General features: G+C 39.7%; 1 protein-coding gene across 4 annotated transcripts in view; it reads left to right on the top strand.

The window, feature by feature from the left end:
- LOC113016881 (inactive dipeptidyl peptidase 10-like) overlaps positions 1-17130 on the top strand; it is a 134028-nt gene that overhangs the window by 63475 nt on the left and 53423 nt on the right. For 2 of the 4 annotated variants that reach the window (XR_013905522.1, XM_080297781.1), the window contains exons 2-4: positions 452-1991; positions 5809-5923; positions 6097-6192. Coding sequence is in view for 3 of the 4 variants with exons in the window: in XM_080297781.1 (XP_080153907.1) it covers positions 1929-1991; positions 5809-5923; positions 6097-6192 (274 nt within the window). In the remaining variant the exon portion in view is untranslated. The remainder of the gene's footprint in view (positions 1-451; positions 1992-5808; positions 5924-6096; positions 6193-17130) is intronic. The other 2 variants (XM_026160045.2, XM_026160046.2) reach the window with 1 other exon arrangement.

The following is a 17130-nucleotide window of genomic DNA, read 5'->3' as shown; positions in this document are numbered from 1 at the left end:
TGAGAAATTCCTGATGAGAAATTTCAGTCCACTTTGAAGGTTTAAGAGACTTTAACCTGTGCCTCACATATTTTAAAGTGGAATACCTGTTGAATGTTTAAACAGTCTAGCATGACAGTAAACATTAGAGAATTGGTGATCTTTGATGTCCACCTACAAAACTCCTTCAGGTTTCAGGTCAGATACTTTAAAACTCACAGCAAGAGTCCTTTTAAGCTTCCAAATTTGAACATGTTTTCCATCTTCTGCCTGTTGGAGATAATTAGACACCAAACAGCTGACCAAATGAAGATTGTCAGGATACTTAACAAGTCAAAAGAAACATGAGTTTTTAGCTCGTCTCTCCGGCTCTACAGAGGGCAGACAGACTGCTGGAAAACATGCAGTTTGATGTGTTTGATGTACGAACAAGGCTTCATGCTGTCTTCCCTTTATGCTTCTCCCTCTCAAGCTCAGAAGAAAGGCCACTTAGTCAGCATGTGACAGCTTCCTATTACAGTCCCCTGCAGTGTCGCTGCTGGAAACATCCGAGTGCTCGTCCGCAGCCGTCTCCTGGCCCCGTGCGAGGTTAAACTGAAAACCCTGCTTGCATCATTTCTTTCTCATCTTTTCTCTCACTTGTCAACGTCTTGGCTGCGGGTTCAACTTTCATCATCGGAGGCTGGAGTGAGGAATGATGTAAGCTGGTAGCTTCTTGAGAAGCTACGGTTCATTGGATGTCTTGGAATCCTTAAGCAAACTTTCAGCCTAAGAGCACAACGTGTGAAAGCTCAGATCAGATTTTCCACTTTAGCTCGGAGGATAATCACCACTCTGTCTAGACGACGGGAGTGTTATATGACCGTAAAAGTCAAAATTCAATCCTGACTGATGCTGGAGATGAACGCCGGCGAGTCTGCTCTATTTTTATATCTCGCTTCCATTAAAAATAGTGAATTCCTTCTAATGTTTTCTAAATGCACTCCGAACAATAGGAGGAAATAAAGGGACTGTTCTTCCCACATCATTATTTTACAGACTGATCCATGTTGTGTGCTGGATGACCTGCATTTTTCTTTCTTTTTTATTCAGTCATTTCATTTTACAAAGAAGTGATTCACACACAAATCCGTATTAAAACAGCTGGATACCAATTATCCAAGTTATATTAGTTTTTATAATGTATTCATTTGCAGTATGCTGGAAGCTTCTCATCCATACACACACACACCGGCACAGTAAGCTTGTGTATTTACTCGTGTATCTTCATTCAGGTGTTAGAGTAGCAGGAGTCGGTGAGCCGATGCGCTTATCCTCCTTTTTTCCTCATTATTGCGCTACTTCTTTCTTTGTTACACAATATGTACATTTATGTCGATAATGATAATAAATAAAGCAATAACAATCACATTAAAAGAATAAGACTAACAAGAGGAGCTCCTCCTGGCAAAGCAAACATGTTTGGCACAGGTTCAGACTCTGTTGTACAGGACACAGATTATGAAACAGTAGTTCATAAGTACATGCAGATATGATTTCTGTTTGCTTTGTGTCTCTGACTCTGTAGCCTGCTGATATTTTACCTGATTTTGTATCACTCTGCATGTTTTTTCCCTTGTTTAGTTTTAAATCTCGTTGTGTGATTGTGTGACACAGTTTTGTTTTTGTTGCATCTTTGCTTGTGTTTTATATCTCATTTTAGTTTTTGAACAGTTTTGTTTTTGTAGATATTCTCTGTATCTTTTTGTTTTTTATTGCAGTAGTTTTTGTCTCCGTTTGACACATTTTGCGTCTCTTCTGCTTATTGCATGTTTCAATTTCCTTTTAGCCAGTAGTTCAAGCCTTTCTTGACCAACGGTTACATGTAAAATATGTATAAAAATAAAAATATGATCACCTGTCCTCAGTAACTCACTGTACTATGTGACTTTTTGTTTGTGTGCCCTGTCATGAGGAAAACAATGGAGCTGATGAAGAGCAGGTGCCTCTCAGCATTGAGTGTGCACCAACAGGTGTTCATTATCACACTTGACCCGACTGTACCTGGTTCTGCATTATTAGGGAAGTGTTAAACATAACAGTGTGAAACCTAACCTCTCCACAGATTTTCTGTGGCCTCTGAAGCCAATGTGTTGAATGGAATGATTTACTCAAGGGCTCCGGAGGTCCATATGCACGTAAACTTGTGTCATAAAGTTCCTTGTGTGGTTGAGCTTAGCCCGGCTGTACGCCTTGTTTCTATTGGTCGTGTGAAGGTAGGTCACAGAGTGGGCAGCATGTGCGAGTACTCTTTGCTGGTGTGGTTGTGGGCAAGCAGTACCTTATGGTACTGCAAGATTTTAGTCCATTACAGCGTAGTTTGTTACCAGTTTTATTACTTTCTGGTTTTATTACCAGAAAGTAATAAAACAAAAAGAGGGCGAGAGCTCCCAGGGCCTAACTAAAACAAAAATGCAAAACAAAAGGCCTACCCAGCTGCTTGACAAAAGGTCAGTGAAAACATACAAAAGTGGCATCAACCGCATACCCTAGTGTGTCTAACAGTTTAACGCCTGCAATCAGTGTATAGGTACCCCAGCTTACCTGTCCAGCCTCCCACCACACATAATATAAAGAAGCCTGTTCGCAAATGTTTGTCATAGCAGAAGCCAGCAGCCACCAGCTGGCCAGGGAGCAGCTCATTTGTAGTAATCCTCGGCGTGTGATTGGCCAATAGACACATGCCAATCACTTCGAACTGGCCAATAGGTGGAGGCTTGACACCTGAAAGATAAATAGAACACAAAAGCAAAGCCACACCTCTTGGCACGTAACAGTGGCAAAACTTAAGGGGAAAGAAACAGGCTTTCCAACCGCATAAAAAGAAAGGTAGTATTGTTACAACAAAGGAATAATCAACCAAATTTCTTTGATTAAAAAAAACAATATCAAAGTTTGTCTTCCATGATTTTTCTCATTTATAAAAAAGTTCAGCTACCTACCTTGAAGTTCTTAAATTGACCTCTCCCCTTAGAGGTCGCCACAGCAGATCATCTAGTGCTATCTCACCTTATCTCACCTCTGCCACAGCACCTCTGCATGTCCTGCTTCACTAGAGCCATCAAACTCCTCTGCCTGGCAGCTCTGTCTTAAGGATCCTTTTCCCAGTATATCCACTATCCTTCCTCTGCCCTCTATATACTCATTTCTGATCCTGTCCATCCTTATCACTTTTCATCTTCAGCTCTGCATCCTGTCTTTTTGCCGCCGTTTGCAAATCGTACATTAGATCTCAGAAGATCTCAAACACACAGTCACAAAAGTCACAGAATCAGTGAATGTGCAAATGATTTTCATTTTCAAGTCTCCACTACAGGATATCAGAGGTGCCCTACATCACGCGTCACACTGGTGTTAGTCACAGTGCAGCTGTATAAAGGACGAAGCTTTGATAGATTTGGTGGAGTTGCAGGTGATGAATTTTTCAGAACCATGAGCGCTCAGTGGACTTTTACAAATCTCACTCTGGCCCTGTGATGAAGACAAGGAAACTTATTGTATTTCTAAGTTCTCCCAGGTGTCTCAGATCCATAGAGCCTGAGGCTGTTCATTAAGGCCTCAAAGTTGTGGAGCTCTTACTGACTGAACTTATATATTTTTTCCTGGTTAAAATCAAAAAATGGGAAATGCTCAGGGGGCTAAGCTTCACTTTCAAAAAACTTTAAAAAAGAAAAAAGAAGAAGAATCTGAAAACTGGCTGCTAGTACCAAGCTCAAAGGTAGCAAAACAAGGAGTTAGCTATTAAATCAGCTTCAGTGCTCTGGAAATTTTGTGTTAACTTCACAAATTCATATTAAATTAAAATGTAATTGAAACCTGGAGATGTATTGTTAATGCTCTACAGCATAGGTGTCAAACTCTGGCCCGCGGGCCAAATTAGGCCGCGAAGCCATACCAAATTACTATCAGAGCTGGCCTACTGGTATTATACAGCTAATATATATATTGTTTAGTATTAAGCTTTGCTTGTTCCATATTCAGTTTTTCAGCTAAACTTGTTTGAATCCATAAGAAAAGATTCATTCTTATATCTGGAGGAAGATTTTTTTTTTCAATAAATATTAACGTTAGCCCGCGACTTTGTTCCATTTTGAATTTTGGCCCACTGTGTATTTGAGTTTGACACCCCTGCTCTACAGCAAGTATCACACAGTAATCTGGACCCAGGGGCTCAGTTCATACATGATTTTTAAGCCTATGCAGTCTCTCTCTGCTATGTTTGATCTTTTTATGATGGTGGTTGGAGCACGCTCAAGCATCTCAGTCCCAAACGTCCTGTAGATGTTCAGTGTGAACACCACAGCATCAAATTCAGTGAGCCTTTATTTCCTCTCTCATTTTGAAAGAGAGCACAGATTACAGCCAGAGTGTTCTCACTCCCGAGGCGTAACATGTCGACGTTTTGTCACGTCCCGCGGCGTTCCTGAGGAACGCGAAAGGAGACCTTCGGCGTTCTTAGGGTACGCGGCGGGTTATGGCTGGAATCCAGTGCAATGACGCTCCCGCGGTAATAGACGTTCCAGCCCTGTATTCCAGCCCTAAACCTAACCTTATCCCTAGCCCTAACCATAACCTTTTTCCTGACCTTAACCAGGACTTTAATGATGTCAAATAGCGTGTTTCTAAGCGATTTGAAGAAAAAGAGCGAACATGTGTAGATTCAGTCCAGAGGGTTCTCATATTTCCTCTGTTTTCCGAGGTCGTCATTTAGGAACGTGGTGGGTAGCCGAAAACGTAATATGGTGACGATTTGTCACCTAGCGTAAAATGTTACGCTTTGGGAGTGAGAACGGGTTGTTACAGCAGAGCCACAATTTTCTGTCCATCATTTAGTTAGAGTGAAATGGCCAAGGTTTCTTTGTCCTGTCTTCCTTTCCTCACCCCACACCAGTGGCAGATGGCTGTACCTCCCTGAACCTGGCTCTGCCGGAGGTTTCTTCCTGTTAAAAGGGAGTTTTTCCTTCCCACTGTCACCAAAGAGCTTGCTGATAGGGGCTCGTCTGATTGGTGGGGTTTCTCTATTTTCTCTGTATTATTGTAGAGTCTTCACCTTACGATATAAAGCACCTTGAGCTAACTGTTGTTGTAATGTGTCGCTATATAAATAAAATGTAATTAAAATGAAGCATCAAACTTTATTTTGCTGGAGAAAGGTACAATTTTTGTATTTTTCCTTCTGTACACCAACACAGCAGAGTTTAAAACACTCAAGATGTGACTGACGTGGAAACCTTCAGCTTTAATTTAAGTGGTTTAATGACACTTTTGAATTAACTGTTTAGAAATTACAGCCATTTTTATACAAAGTATCCCATTTTTCAGAATGATCAAAAGTAACTGTATTAAGTTAAGAGTTGTGTGTGTGGTTGAGGCTTGTGGGGAGCTTCAGGGCAAATCCCTAACTGGTCCACAGCACCTCCAACTCACAGTGAGCTGCCAGCTGGTGCCAGATGTCATAAGACACCTTCACAGGTCTTGCAGAGCCCATTTCTTTATATCAGTACTGGGATGATATTTTATTGTCAGCGCCGTGTAAAAAAAAGTTTTCCTAGTTTGGTCTAGAAGAAGTTACACATAAATTCAAACTCAGCCACATGCAACACCTCTGGGATGAAGTGCAAGCTGGACCGCATTAAACAGCATCACTTCTGACTGAATGAGAGCAAAATCCCACAGCGAGCGTAGAGGCTGTTAGGACTGCAGATGAATTCTCGCAGTGTTCGAGTGACTCACACACAGAGGCACAGTTTCTGATGATTAGTGTTTGTTTCTGACTTTCTGTGTTTGCAGGAGTATGTGGACGTCAGCCCTCCGCAGAGGAACTGGAAGGGCATTGCAATCTCTTTGCTGGTGATCGTGGTGGTCTGCTCGCTCATCACCATGTCTGTGGTCGTCCTCACACCCGGTATGTCAGCCTGTGGAGAGAGACAGGATGATGTTTCTAGCTTTCTAAACCATGCAAATATGTGTTTGTCAGAAGTACATGAATATGCTTTATAAGACACTTATAATCTGCAGCTCTGCGTTGGATGAATCTCTCACTGTAACCTGGAGTTCACCCATTTATTTGTTTTCCAGTTGAACTTCCCGGCAGCAGCAAGTCCAGGCTGACTGTAGCAGATCTTTACAAACCAGAGTTCAGCATTCACGACCCCGAGGCCAAGTGGATTAGCGGTGAGTGTTTACATGAAAAAAAAAAACCACACAAAAATCCTCACACAAACAAAGATGTGTGTTGCTGAATATTTCGAGTCTGAGGTTTTAATCCTGCACAGAGTAGCAGCGTTTAAGTCTCCTTTTACAGAAAGAGAAGGAAAGGTAAACTCACGTTGTATATAAAAGATGGACTTAATGTGCTGCCCAGGGCTGGGCGATATAACCCAAAATTCATATCTCGATATTTTTTAGCCGGACGGCAATATAAGATATATATCTCGATTTTTTTTTAAAGCCATAAAGTAAGAACAAAAAGAGAGTTCTTAGTCAAAGCTGTGTCCCAGATGTCACACAGGGACTTTTATTAACATACAGCATAGATGTACATGAAAAAAACTACTCAAAAATAAATTATGAGCATTTATTAAATAATAATGCTCCATAAATAAAAGAAAACTATGTTGTTTTTGTGCATAACAAAGAGCTCACAATTGTGCAGTCAAAATGCAAACTAACAGACGCCGAGCACAATAACAAAGACAGATTTCACAGCTGCTCTGTTCCCAACTTCTACTGCGTGACTGACAGCCTGGAGTTTGAAATCCTCTTTGTAACCGTGTCTCTGAACAGGTGCCATTTATGGTCCTTATACACACACAATACGGTAATATTACGTTGAAGCACAGTACGTATTACGTATTAGTAGTCTGGAGCCTACGTATTAGGCTCCAGACTACAGTAGCCGTAATGTTCTGACAATCCATCAAGCGGTGCAGCTCTGTAGCTTACCAAAGTCGAACTAAAACATTTTTTGACAGATTGCTGAGCGCCGTGTTCCACATACAATCGGTTCACGGTCAGTAAGCACAACCAGAATTCATACATAAGGCGCGCTGTCGACTTTTGAGAGAATGAAAGGATTTTAGGCTTAGCTCGTTAGCGTGGTTAGCTCGTTAACAATTTGGTGCTGTCCAGCCCCACGCACGGGGCGATGCGCAGTAACTCGTTAACGGAGATTTGCCGTGTCCATCTTGTCGCTGCCTCCAGGTGAAGCGATGGGGAAGGAGGGGGAGTTGTGTTCAGTGAAGGAGAGGCGAGGCCGAGTAATGTTGCGTAAAGACAAAAGTGGACGAAAGAGCGGCAAACTTGTGGCTCCACAACTATAATTATAACGTAACATAGACTATATCGATATAAACGATATTGTCACATCTTATATCTCGTATAAAAATATATCGATATTTTTAAAATTACTCGATATATAGCCCAGCCCTAGTGCTGCCACTCATTTGACATTTCTTCCATCATGTTTGTTTTTTTGTTTGTTTGTTTTTTTGTTTGGAGACAAAAGTGACCAAACTCCAAAGGACATTAAGGTAAATAAGGTAAATGCTGTTCTTCAGAGTGGGAAGGTCATCAAATGGGAAATCTCACTTCCTGATGTGTTTTTGGATCAGTCTGGGAGCCCTAAATATTTGTCCCTAACAAGCAAAAGTAGCAAAGGTAAATCAGAGTTACTTCTAGCTTTAATTAAGTAACAATAGTACATTTACTAGATTGTGATTTTTTCAAGCTCTGGCCATTTTTTTCTGTATATAAAAAGTGAAATTGATTTCTATAGCTCCTACTGACCAAGAAAGGTGACAATTAACTTCCCCTCCTTGTCTGATGGATGGATGGATAATATCAGGAGAGAATAACACCCGATGTACGTTATAGACAGAGAAACACAGTTTACTCGTGGTTCAGTCTGACAAGAGTGAAAACAGGATGACAGCCTGTTGAATGACAACTTGAGAGAAAGCCCAAAAAAATAGTGTTCACATTCATTTATTTCCTTTTTCGCAACTGATTGCAAGTACTTGTGCCAACCAGCTGGTTGCCTAGAGGTTGAGCATGCAGCATGTGACATCCTCAAGCTCTGGGTGATAACTCTAAATTGTCTGAGGGGAGGCAACCTGTCTCCGAACCATCGTGGTCTCTCTTGGACTGACTGTAATCACTCAGACTGGTGAAGGTTTGCAAACAATTGCTGTTTAATTTGTAAGTGTAGGCAAAGGTCAACATGTTGCACTCAATCCGAGTCAGTCTGTGCTAATAAGCGCAACTCATCTACGTCTCGTCTCTTTGCGAAAGAGGACTCCACTGGTTTTCTGCTTTTAATCCTACATCAAAGTAAGGTTGCAGTCAAACTGCTGTCCTGCAGCAACTATGTCACAGTTTCAGATCTTTGAGTTTCTCTGTGCACGCTAACCACACTGCCGCCCGACTTTTTATCTGCTGATTTATCATGTGTTTTACTCTAGATTAGTTGGACCGTAAACTCATCAGTAAAGTGGAAAGTAGAGTCATTTTCTTATTTAACTTCCTTATAACCTGAGGAGGAAGAGTCACTTCACGTTGGCTGTCAGGAAGAATGGCCATTGGTTTCATATTTCAGACCTGGAGGTTACATCTTGTTAGTTTTGATGTAGTCTTAGTCCAAGAACACATAGTACTCCATAAGCTAATACTGAAGCCTTGTGCAAATAGACACCTGATTTTTGTTAGCTCATGTTTGTTTACCAACACTTTAAATTATTTTCATCTAGATCTCCTTTCACTGGAATCATAGACCTTTGTGACCATCGATTTCCATTGCAACAACTAACTTTCATATGTTAAGAAATAAAAATGAAGCATTTGCATGCATTATTTAGGTATACTTGGTTTTGAAATAAACACATATTTATATCTCGAAACATCTGCCATGATGGATTTTTAATCAGTTTTATGTAATGAGATAATGGAGCAATCCTAGCTACAATAGCACTAACTTTTTATGTGCCTTTATTTTTGGAAAGAAAAACAAAAGTATTGCTGCCAATATCTGGCTTTGATGCAGAGGAGTATAGTTACATTTTAATTGTGACCCAAGGTCACGAGTCGTGGCCCTTGCAGAGTGAGGTGAAGATGATGTAGCTCAGGATGGAGGAGGTGAGGACAATGTGTGAGGAAAGCGACATGTAATGCAGTGCAGGCGAATAAAACTGTGCAAACAGCACAGAGGTGAAGTCTATGTGTCAGTTCGAGAGGCCTGATGAGAGGTGTCGTTTGGTATTTTTATCTTTTGAAAGAAAAAAAATCAGTTCTTCAGTTTCAAGAACAGCGTGTAGAAAACTTTACACAGTTTTAGTTGGTGCACAATTTCCCCTGTTTATTCCTCATGTGTTCCTTTATTTAAAAAAAACAAAACAACAACAACAAGAAGTTTAATAATTTAAACATCCATCCTGTTACGCTTAACCAGTTCAGGGTTGCTGTGGCATGAAGTTTATCCCCACGGTCACTGCTCGCCGTGCTGCAACCACTAATTAAAATTAAATTAAATAATTTCATTAAAACTACTCTTAATTAATATGACTTCCTATATGACTGTTAAATATTACATTCAAAGATTAAAAGACTAAATCAATAAACAGCTGATTTAAAATAAATACAAATACACAATAATGATATTTAATTTAAAATAACATTTATACTTGCATTGGGTAAAAGAGTTTGCACAGCCACGATATGTTTTCCTAAATATGTTTTGTAGGGAAATATAAATGCTGCTGTAGCTTTGTCCTGGGTACTCTGTTCTTCATCTATTTTTGTTCCCCACCAGCTTTTGAGGGAAATATGTTGATGTGTAACTGCTGACCAGCTAGTCCACCACTGTGCTCATCAGCTCGGCTCTAACTGGGTCTGCTTGCTGTTTTGTACTGAGCAGGTAACATACAGGTGCGTTTCTTTAGGTTTTTCTATGAGCACAAACTCCACCTGCAGTCAATATAATGTGTTGCTGTAGCTGGTTGTGAATAAAGAAAACAAACCAGACCACCTTCATTTATATTCATAAAATACTCAGCTTTAAACAACATTACGCTATTATGCTTTTCCTCATTTATTGTCATATAAATACTGATGTATGTATTAGAGATGGACCGATCCGATATTAAGTATCGGTATCGGTCCGATACTGACGTAAATTACTGGATCGGATATTGGTGAGAAATAAAAAATGTAATCCGATCCATTAAATATCAAAAAAGCACCTCACAAAACTTGAGACACGGCGTAACTCGGCTCATAACCATAGCACGCAGCAGCAGTACCCCTCACGTGATAGAGCCGCTGCGTGTATTTGTAGCCTCGCTAGCAATCCGGCATTTCATCTCCGAGGAAGTTATCCCAGAGAGAAGTAAAGCAAGTGTGTAAGTTCATCTCTGAATGTTTGTAAAGCATTTCCACGTTAAGCTTAACAACCGATATATGGAGCAACTGCCTCTTCTCTCCCTCCCTCTCCTGTCGTGAAACTGATCAATGATCAGCTGATCGGCTTTTTTGTTGCAAGTCCGTCTCTCTTGTTTGTTTTTGGCCCACTTTGCACCAGAAAGAGGAAACCAGCGGCTGAACAACAGCAGCACGTTTAAGCTTGATAAGCTGTTGTTAGAATTTATTTAATATTACTTTCTACACCAGGATCTTTTTCTACGTAGCTGACAGCTGGTAACTGTGCAGGGGCGGATCTAGCAAAGTTTAGCCAGGGGGGCCGATAGGGCATTAACGGGGAAAAGGGGGCACAAAGACATACTTTTCTTTCTTATTCTCATTTAAAATGTCGAGCTTTTAATAAATAATTATCTGAATCTTACACCCAAAGTTTTAATCTGATGTAAAATGTATAGAAGTCCATTACTGTATATAGTAACTATTAAGTCTAATATATCCTAGTAAGCTATAGTACTTTTTCCTTTGGGAAGGTACCATCTGTGCAGTCTGCAGTTCTGTTGAAGAAAGATGTTGAATCTATTTAATTATTCTTGAAAAATAATTTATTTCTGTGCATTTTTTTTCCACACTGCATCAAATTAAAGTTGATTACGTCGAATAAGCATCACGAGGTGGAGGGTGGGGGGTGGTTCCCTATTTTATTTTTTTTTTTGCTGGAGTTTGCAACCCTATTAGGTTGCTTAATATTTCTGCTAAGTACTCTTTAAAATACCAGAATAGGAAGGATGTAGTAGGTTTATTAGATTGATCAGTATTGCTGAACTATGAAATATTTTGGGTGCAGTGTATTTTTTACACACAGGTATAACAGAATATCTTTAGTGTTGTTTATTTAAACTTGAGTATGAACTTATACAAAATGCAGCAAGATATTAAAAAAAAGTTTTATTTATTAAAAAACACTATATCGGATTCATATCGGTATCGGCAGATATCCAAATTTATGGTATCGGTATCGGACATAAAAAAGTGGTATCGTGCCATCTCTAGTATGTATATATTTACTGAATCTTCACAGCAATTATAATTGTAAACATGTACAATTGCTGCGAGCCAAAGGCTTAGGTCTCAGACATCTTTAAACTCCTTTTTTTCTACTCTTAGCTGAGTATGATGTCATTGAGAGCAGATATCCATTAGCTCCACCCAACTACTTGTTTCTAAGAGGCAGCCAATCACAAGAACGTTGGCTTAAAGGGAGGTTAGACAGCTGCAATTGTTTATTGGAGACACAAACCAAACTTGAGATGTGGCACCAGAGCCCAATGCAAGATAAATAAAGATTATTTTGGACTTTGATTCATGCAAAGCTACTCTGGCAGAGCCCATGAATTAATAGATGGGGATGGAAATGAGTCAGATAGGCCTGTTTGAAGGCTAGAGAAATATAATGGCTAATTAATAAACTTTCCTGTTTTTATCTAACCAAGACAATTACATTTTTCTAAACTTGAAATCCAAAGCAAACTTCTGTTCTTCTCTTCAGAGCTGGTTAGAGTGGATTGGTGAGCTGATGAGCATTTAATAAAGTATTTTCCAGATAAATTCAGCTAACCACAGGATGGACACTTTCCTCCCACTGGGGGAGAAAAACCACATTGAGAGAGCCGTGGGTAAAAAGTTCAGAGCACTGTGGGAAGTGCATTAGCTGGAAATGAGAATCTCTCCACCTGAGGTTTCATTACAGACTCCAAACATTTGTCAGTGAGTAGAGGGGGTCTGTTATTGTTTCATAAAAACACTTACTCACTTTTCATGATAATTAGTTTAGTTTTAATACTTTTTGCCTCTCTGTTTGACAAACCTCTGGTTCATTTATTGACATCAAACTGCCTCAAGCGTCTCTAACTTTCACCATTTTCATACTTTGTGAATTGCTTTTTAGAGCCAAAGGTTGTTTTTTTGTTTTTTTATTGAGTCCCTGATTTATTTATTTATTTTTTATGTCTGTCACTGTATAAACACATAAGCTAGCTGGAGTGACTCCTGCTGACCTGCATATTCAAATGCAGATGGCTTCTCTGTGTTGGAGCTCAACAGCCTGCAGTGACTCAACATAAACATCCACAACCCCTGTGACAAACTATGGTTGAGGAATAATAATGACTGTAACTGTGAAAAAGGTAATCACTGTTCATGAACATATGATGCTAAAAATGCAGATATTTTTACACGTCTAGGAATCAGATATTTTGCTTGTACAAGGAATTTAAATGGCCTTATTTCCTGATCTTCATGATGAAGTCATCAAAGTGTAGCAGGGTGACATTGTCACCATAAGGAATCAAATATGAATAAACCTTAAGACAGTTTTGACTTTTACTAATTGTAAAACTGGTACTGAGAGTTGTTGAAAGAACTTTTCTGTCTGTAAGGTCTTTGGCTTCTATTGCTGTTAGCCTGTGTTAGCTGGTGTTAATGTCTGTTATACTGTTAGCTCTTCTTAGCCTCTGTTAGCTCATATAAGCTGCTGTTAGCCACATTTTGTGAAACTGTCTTTTAAATGGATGAAACATTGTTGAGCTTAGACACTTAGAGAAGTAACTCTCATATGATGTGATAATGTAACCAAACTGTTTATCTGAGGGAAAGTTTGACTTTTAGGACACTTGAGCATAACTTTTGTTGACATAAGGTTAGCTGATAACCAACTGTTGTTGTTTGTTTTTTTCAGCGGCTTGGTCTTAGTGTTAGGAACAAATAAGTAAGTAAGTAAGTAAAGTTTATTTATATAGCACCTTTCACAGACATGTGTCACAAAGTGCTTTACAAGAAAGGCAAGAAAACACAATACAGTCATAAATACATCATAAAACCCCCGGTCTAATTAAAAGCTTTTTGAAATATGTCCCTGTAATGCTCTAAAAGTTAAAACTAGAATTTTAAAATGGATCCTAAATCCAATTGGGCTCCCTTGATCAGGCGGGTCAGTAGCCTCGCTGCAGAGTTTTGAACAACCTGTAGACGAGCCAGCCCTTTCTTGTTTAGACAAGTAAACAGGCCGTCACAGTAGTCGAGTCTTGTAGAGACAAAAGCATGTATTATCATCTCGAGTTCACTTGTTGACATGATGGATCTGAGTTTTGAAATGTTCCTCAAGTGAAAAAAGCAGGTTTTTACTATCTGATTTAAATGTCCCTCCAAAGAAAAAGCTTCATCAAAAATAATGCCTAGGTTTCTAAGGTTATGTTTCTGTGAGGAACCTAAATCATCCAGTCGATGTTTAATAACAGGTATTGTAAGTTTCTGTTTTGGCCGGGTTTAGCTGTAAGCAATTATTGTTCAACCATTGTTTAATGTTAGTTAAACAGTCAATCAGATGAATAGCAAAGGTGGAGTGGTGAACTTGAGCATTTTACTTGTAAGTTTTAATAAATTTATCAAAGAAAGCATGAGTAAACCTTATTTTTTGCCCCAGTTACACAACAAATGGACACTGCGATGCGAAAAGAGTTTTCACACGACGGTGTAGAGTCCTGTGAAAACTTTCTTTTTCATATGACTCTGTATCTGTGATCTGTGACACACTGTGGTGGCAAAATGACATGAAGGCATATAAAGAGTGTGGTAAAATGACTTGAGTGAAATGCTTTATAGTCATGCTTTTGGTAAATATCAGCATGGCAGCAGATAGTCGAATGGAGTCAAAGTGACACAGACAAATAGACAATAGGGTTCAAATCCAGCTGATTGTTGTTTTGTGGGGGTTTTTGTCGCAGCTGCAGCTCAGCTGGTCTGTTACTAATTGTGGCATTTGTGTTAAAGTGTCCTTGAGTCAAACTCTCAGTGTGTGTATGTGGGAGAAAAATATCTGTCACTGAGGATAATAAAAGCCAATTCACAGCTCTCAAACATTGCATCACCCCCACCACCTGAGTTCACTGACTCTTCTCCTCTTCAATCTTTCCCCGGGCCACGTCGCCACCGCCTCCTCATTACATTTTTCAACCGTGTTGCATAAGACTCGGCCCGTGCTACAGCACAACCTTGATCTGCGGTCGAGGGCTGTGTTGTGTCATTGCATCCCTCCACATCCTTGAGCTCCTGTTCAAGTCTAAATGTGGACAATCTCAAAGGCTTGCGTTGTTTAACTGGCTCCGTGACAGAGGGACAGATTGTGTTTGTATCCAGGCTTGGAGAATGAAAAAAAAGAAAAACCAAAGAAGAAGCAGAATGTAAATAGCAGCTATAGATGGCAGAGCTGAAGAGGAGGGACTCTGGCAATGTGATAGCTAAATTATTGCATTGGTTGTAAATTAGATAACTAAAAACACCCATAACACCTTTCCGGAGACTTGCTGAGAGTGACAGAAGGTGAGAGGAAGAAAGACAGACAGAAGGACAGAGGTGGAGGGGGACGGTGAGAGACGGTCCTCCTGCTCTGGCTGTGAAACACAGACTCACCTCCTGCTGTGTCCTTCCCTTCCACAGAGAGATAATACTAATGGCTAGTCTTGTGGCCTGTGGCTTTTCATAATGGGCTGTGGATGTTTAGTCCTCTACCACACACACGTACACACACGTTGATGTATGTGTAGAAGCAAGCAAGAAGCTGGTGTACGGCTAACTGCTGTTGTTTTTTCGGGTAATTATTGTAATTCTATTAAGTTAATTCAATGATACACCTACCTGAGAACCAATTTTAGTAAATAAATCATTGTTACAATATAATTTATAGTGTGTGTTATGGGAAGTGGCAGTGCAAAGAATGTCAGCGACTGCAAATGACACATCTTTAGTAGTTGCTGATTGGTGCTGAAATGAGATCATCAGTCATGTTTAAGGTCTTTTATAGCCTTTGGTATCACTACCTGCTAATGTAGAGGCTGCAAACAGAAGCATCCTTCACCTGATCTGTAATTTTAGGTCCAGTATTCCAGTATCACCAGTGTGTGAATGTGTGTGTGAATGGGTGGATGATTGCGTATAGTGTAAAGCGCTTTGGGGTCCTTAGGACCAAGTAAAGCGCTATACAAATACAGACCATTTACCATTTTACCATTTTACTGGAAAACCAAAATAATCCTAGTTTGTGACTTTAAAAAGAAATGTTTTCACCCAGTTGGGCTCTTCCATTAGTACCATCACTGAAAATAGGATTTGTGGAGTGAAGATTCGCTTACTGTATGTTGCAAATATAACAGCAATCGTCAGCTGTTGGACAAAAAAAATGACCATATCACCAAAGTCTTTTGGAGAGAACTTTGGTCTAAATGTTATTTTGGTGTCATGACTATACAGTTGTGGTGAGAAGTTTATATCTGTTTATTATGGGCATGAATGAAATGATATTTTTTTTAATGATTTCTTTGAACTTCTCTTTTTCCAGAGTGGAATGATTGCACAGCATGCAATTTAATAACAAGAAGCAGGTGCATAACTTTGAATTTATTTAGGATTTTCTGTAATCCACACCGATCAAATGTATACAGTCAGCCACACTAATGTTTGGTGAAATGTCCCTTAGCACATTGACCCTCAACCAGAAACTTTTGGTAGCCATCAACAAGCTTCCGGCATAATTCTGGCTGAAATTTGGCTGCTCTTCTTGGCACAATTGGTAGAGTTCATTTCAACTGGATGGTTTCCTGACACAGACGGACTCTTACGTTTTCCTGACTTTTAAGTGTAGTCCGCAAATTTTCAAATTTTCATGATGCTACCAACATCATGCTTAACAGCTGGCACAGGTTAGGTTTTAAAGCCTCATCTTTACTTTTTCAAACATACCTCTTGTCAATTTGGCCAAAGAGCTCAATCTTTGTCTTGTCTGAACATAAAACTTTGCTGCATAAGGCATTTGGCTCTACTCTGAGCCCCTACTGGATGAGAGCCCTTAGAGTCTTCTGAGGAATCTAATTTCTGTCACTCGTATCCGTCATCTTTTTCTGTCAGTCACTACCCGGGGGTCGTAAAGCAGGATAGGAATATAGATCAACCCAGAGTGGTCACGCCATCCATTTCCAGCTTATTCTATGATATTTATAGTTTTATTTATTGAATCACTTTGAATATTTTCTCCACTTTATAGATAGATAAAATGTTTCTTCTTCTTCTTTAGATTTAGACATATGTCAGCATGAAGACAGTATGCGTATGTAACATGAGGATTTAGGTGTGGTAGTCTTGTTTTGGGAACAATACTCTTGATCTTTTCAGCAGTTTGAACTTAAAAAAATTAGTTATTTTCATCCATCCTTCCTGTGTTTGCTCTGGGGGTACGTGCTCTAAGCAATCAGGAAGAAGATTTGGACGTGTTTGTTTTGCTCTGGTTTCCTGATGAGGCTGAGATTACATATTATTTTAATGATATTCAGAACTTGTTTGGCAGCGACTGAACTCAAGAAGCTGCAATCTCACAGCTTAATTTTTTTTCTGTTATTATTATGGTTGAAGTGTTTGCTTTATTTTCACTCAATTTGTCAACCGTGTCTCGAACTGCTTTTATTAGTGTCCTTCATGCTGTTAAATTAGGGCCGAGCAGCTACTGAAGCCTAACAAAGTTATAAGAGGAGAGAAAAGGAAATAAGTCAGGTTGTCAAGGAAGCAATTTCCATCATGTGTGAATTACACCCACAACATCTCCAGGAGCGGCAGTAAATTCAAGCCCAGGCCTCGCTCGTCTGCGCTGTCTCTGGG

The sequence above is a fragment of the Astatotilapia calliptera genome, chromosome 23, assembly GCF_964374335.1.
Source record: "Astatotilapia calliptera chromosome 23, fAstCal68.1, whole genome shotgun sequence".
In the NCBI taxonomy this organism is placed as follows: domain Eukaryota; kingdom Metazoa; phylum Chordata; class Actinopteri; order Cichliformes; family Cichlidae; genus Astatotilapia; species Astatotilapia calliptera.
The sequence above is the reverse complement of the archived record's forward strand: the minus strand, read 5'-3'. Positions and strand labels throughout refer to the sequence as shown.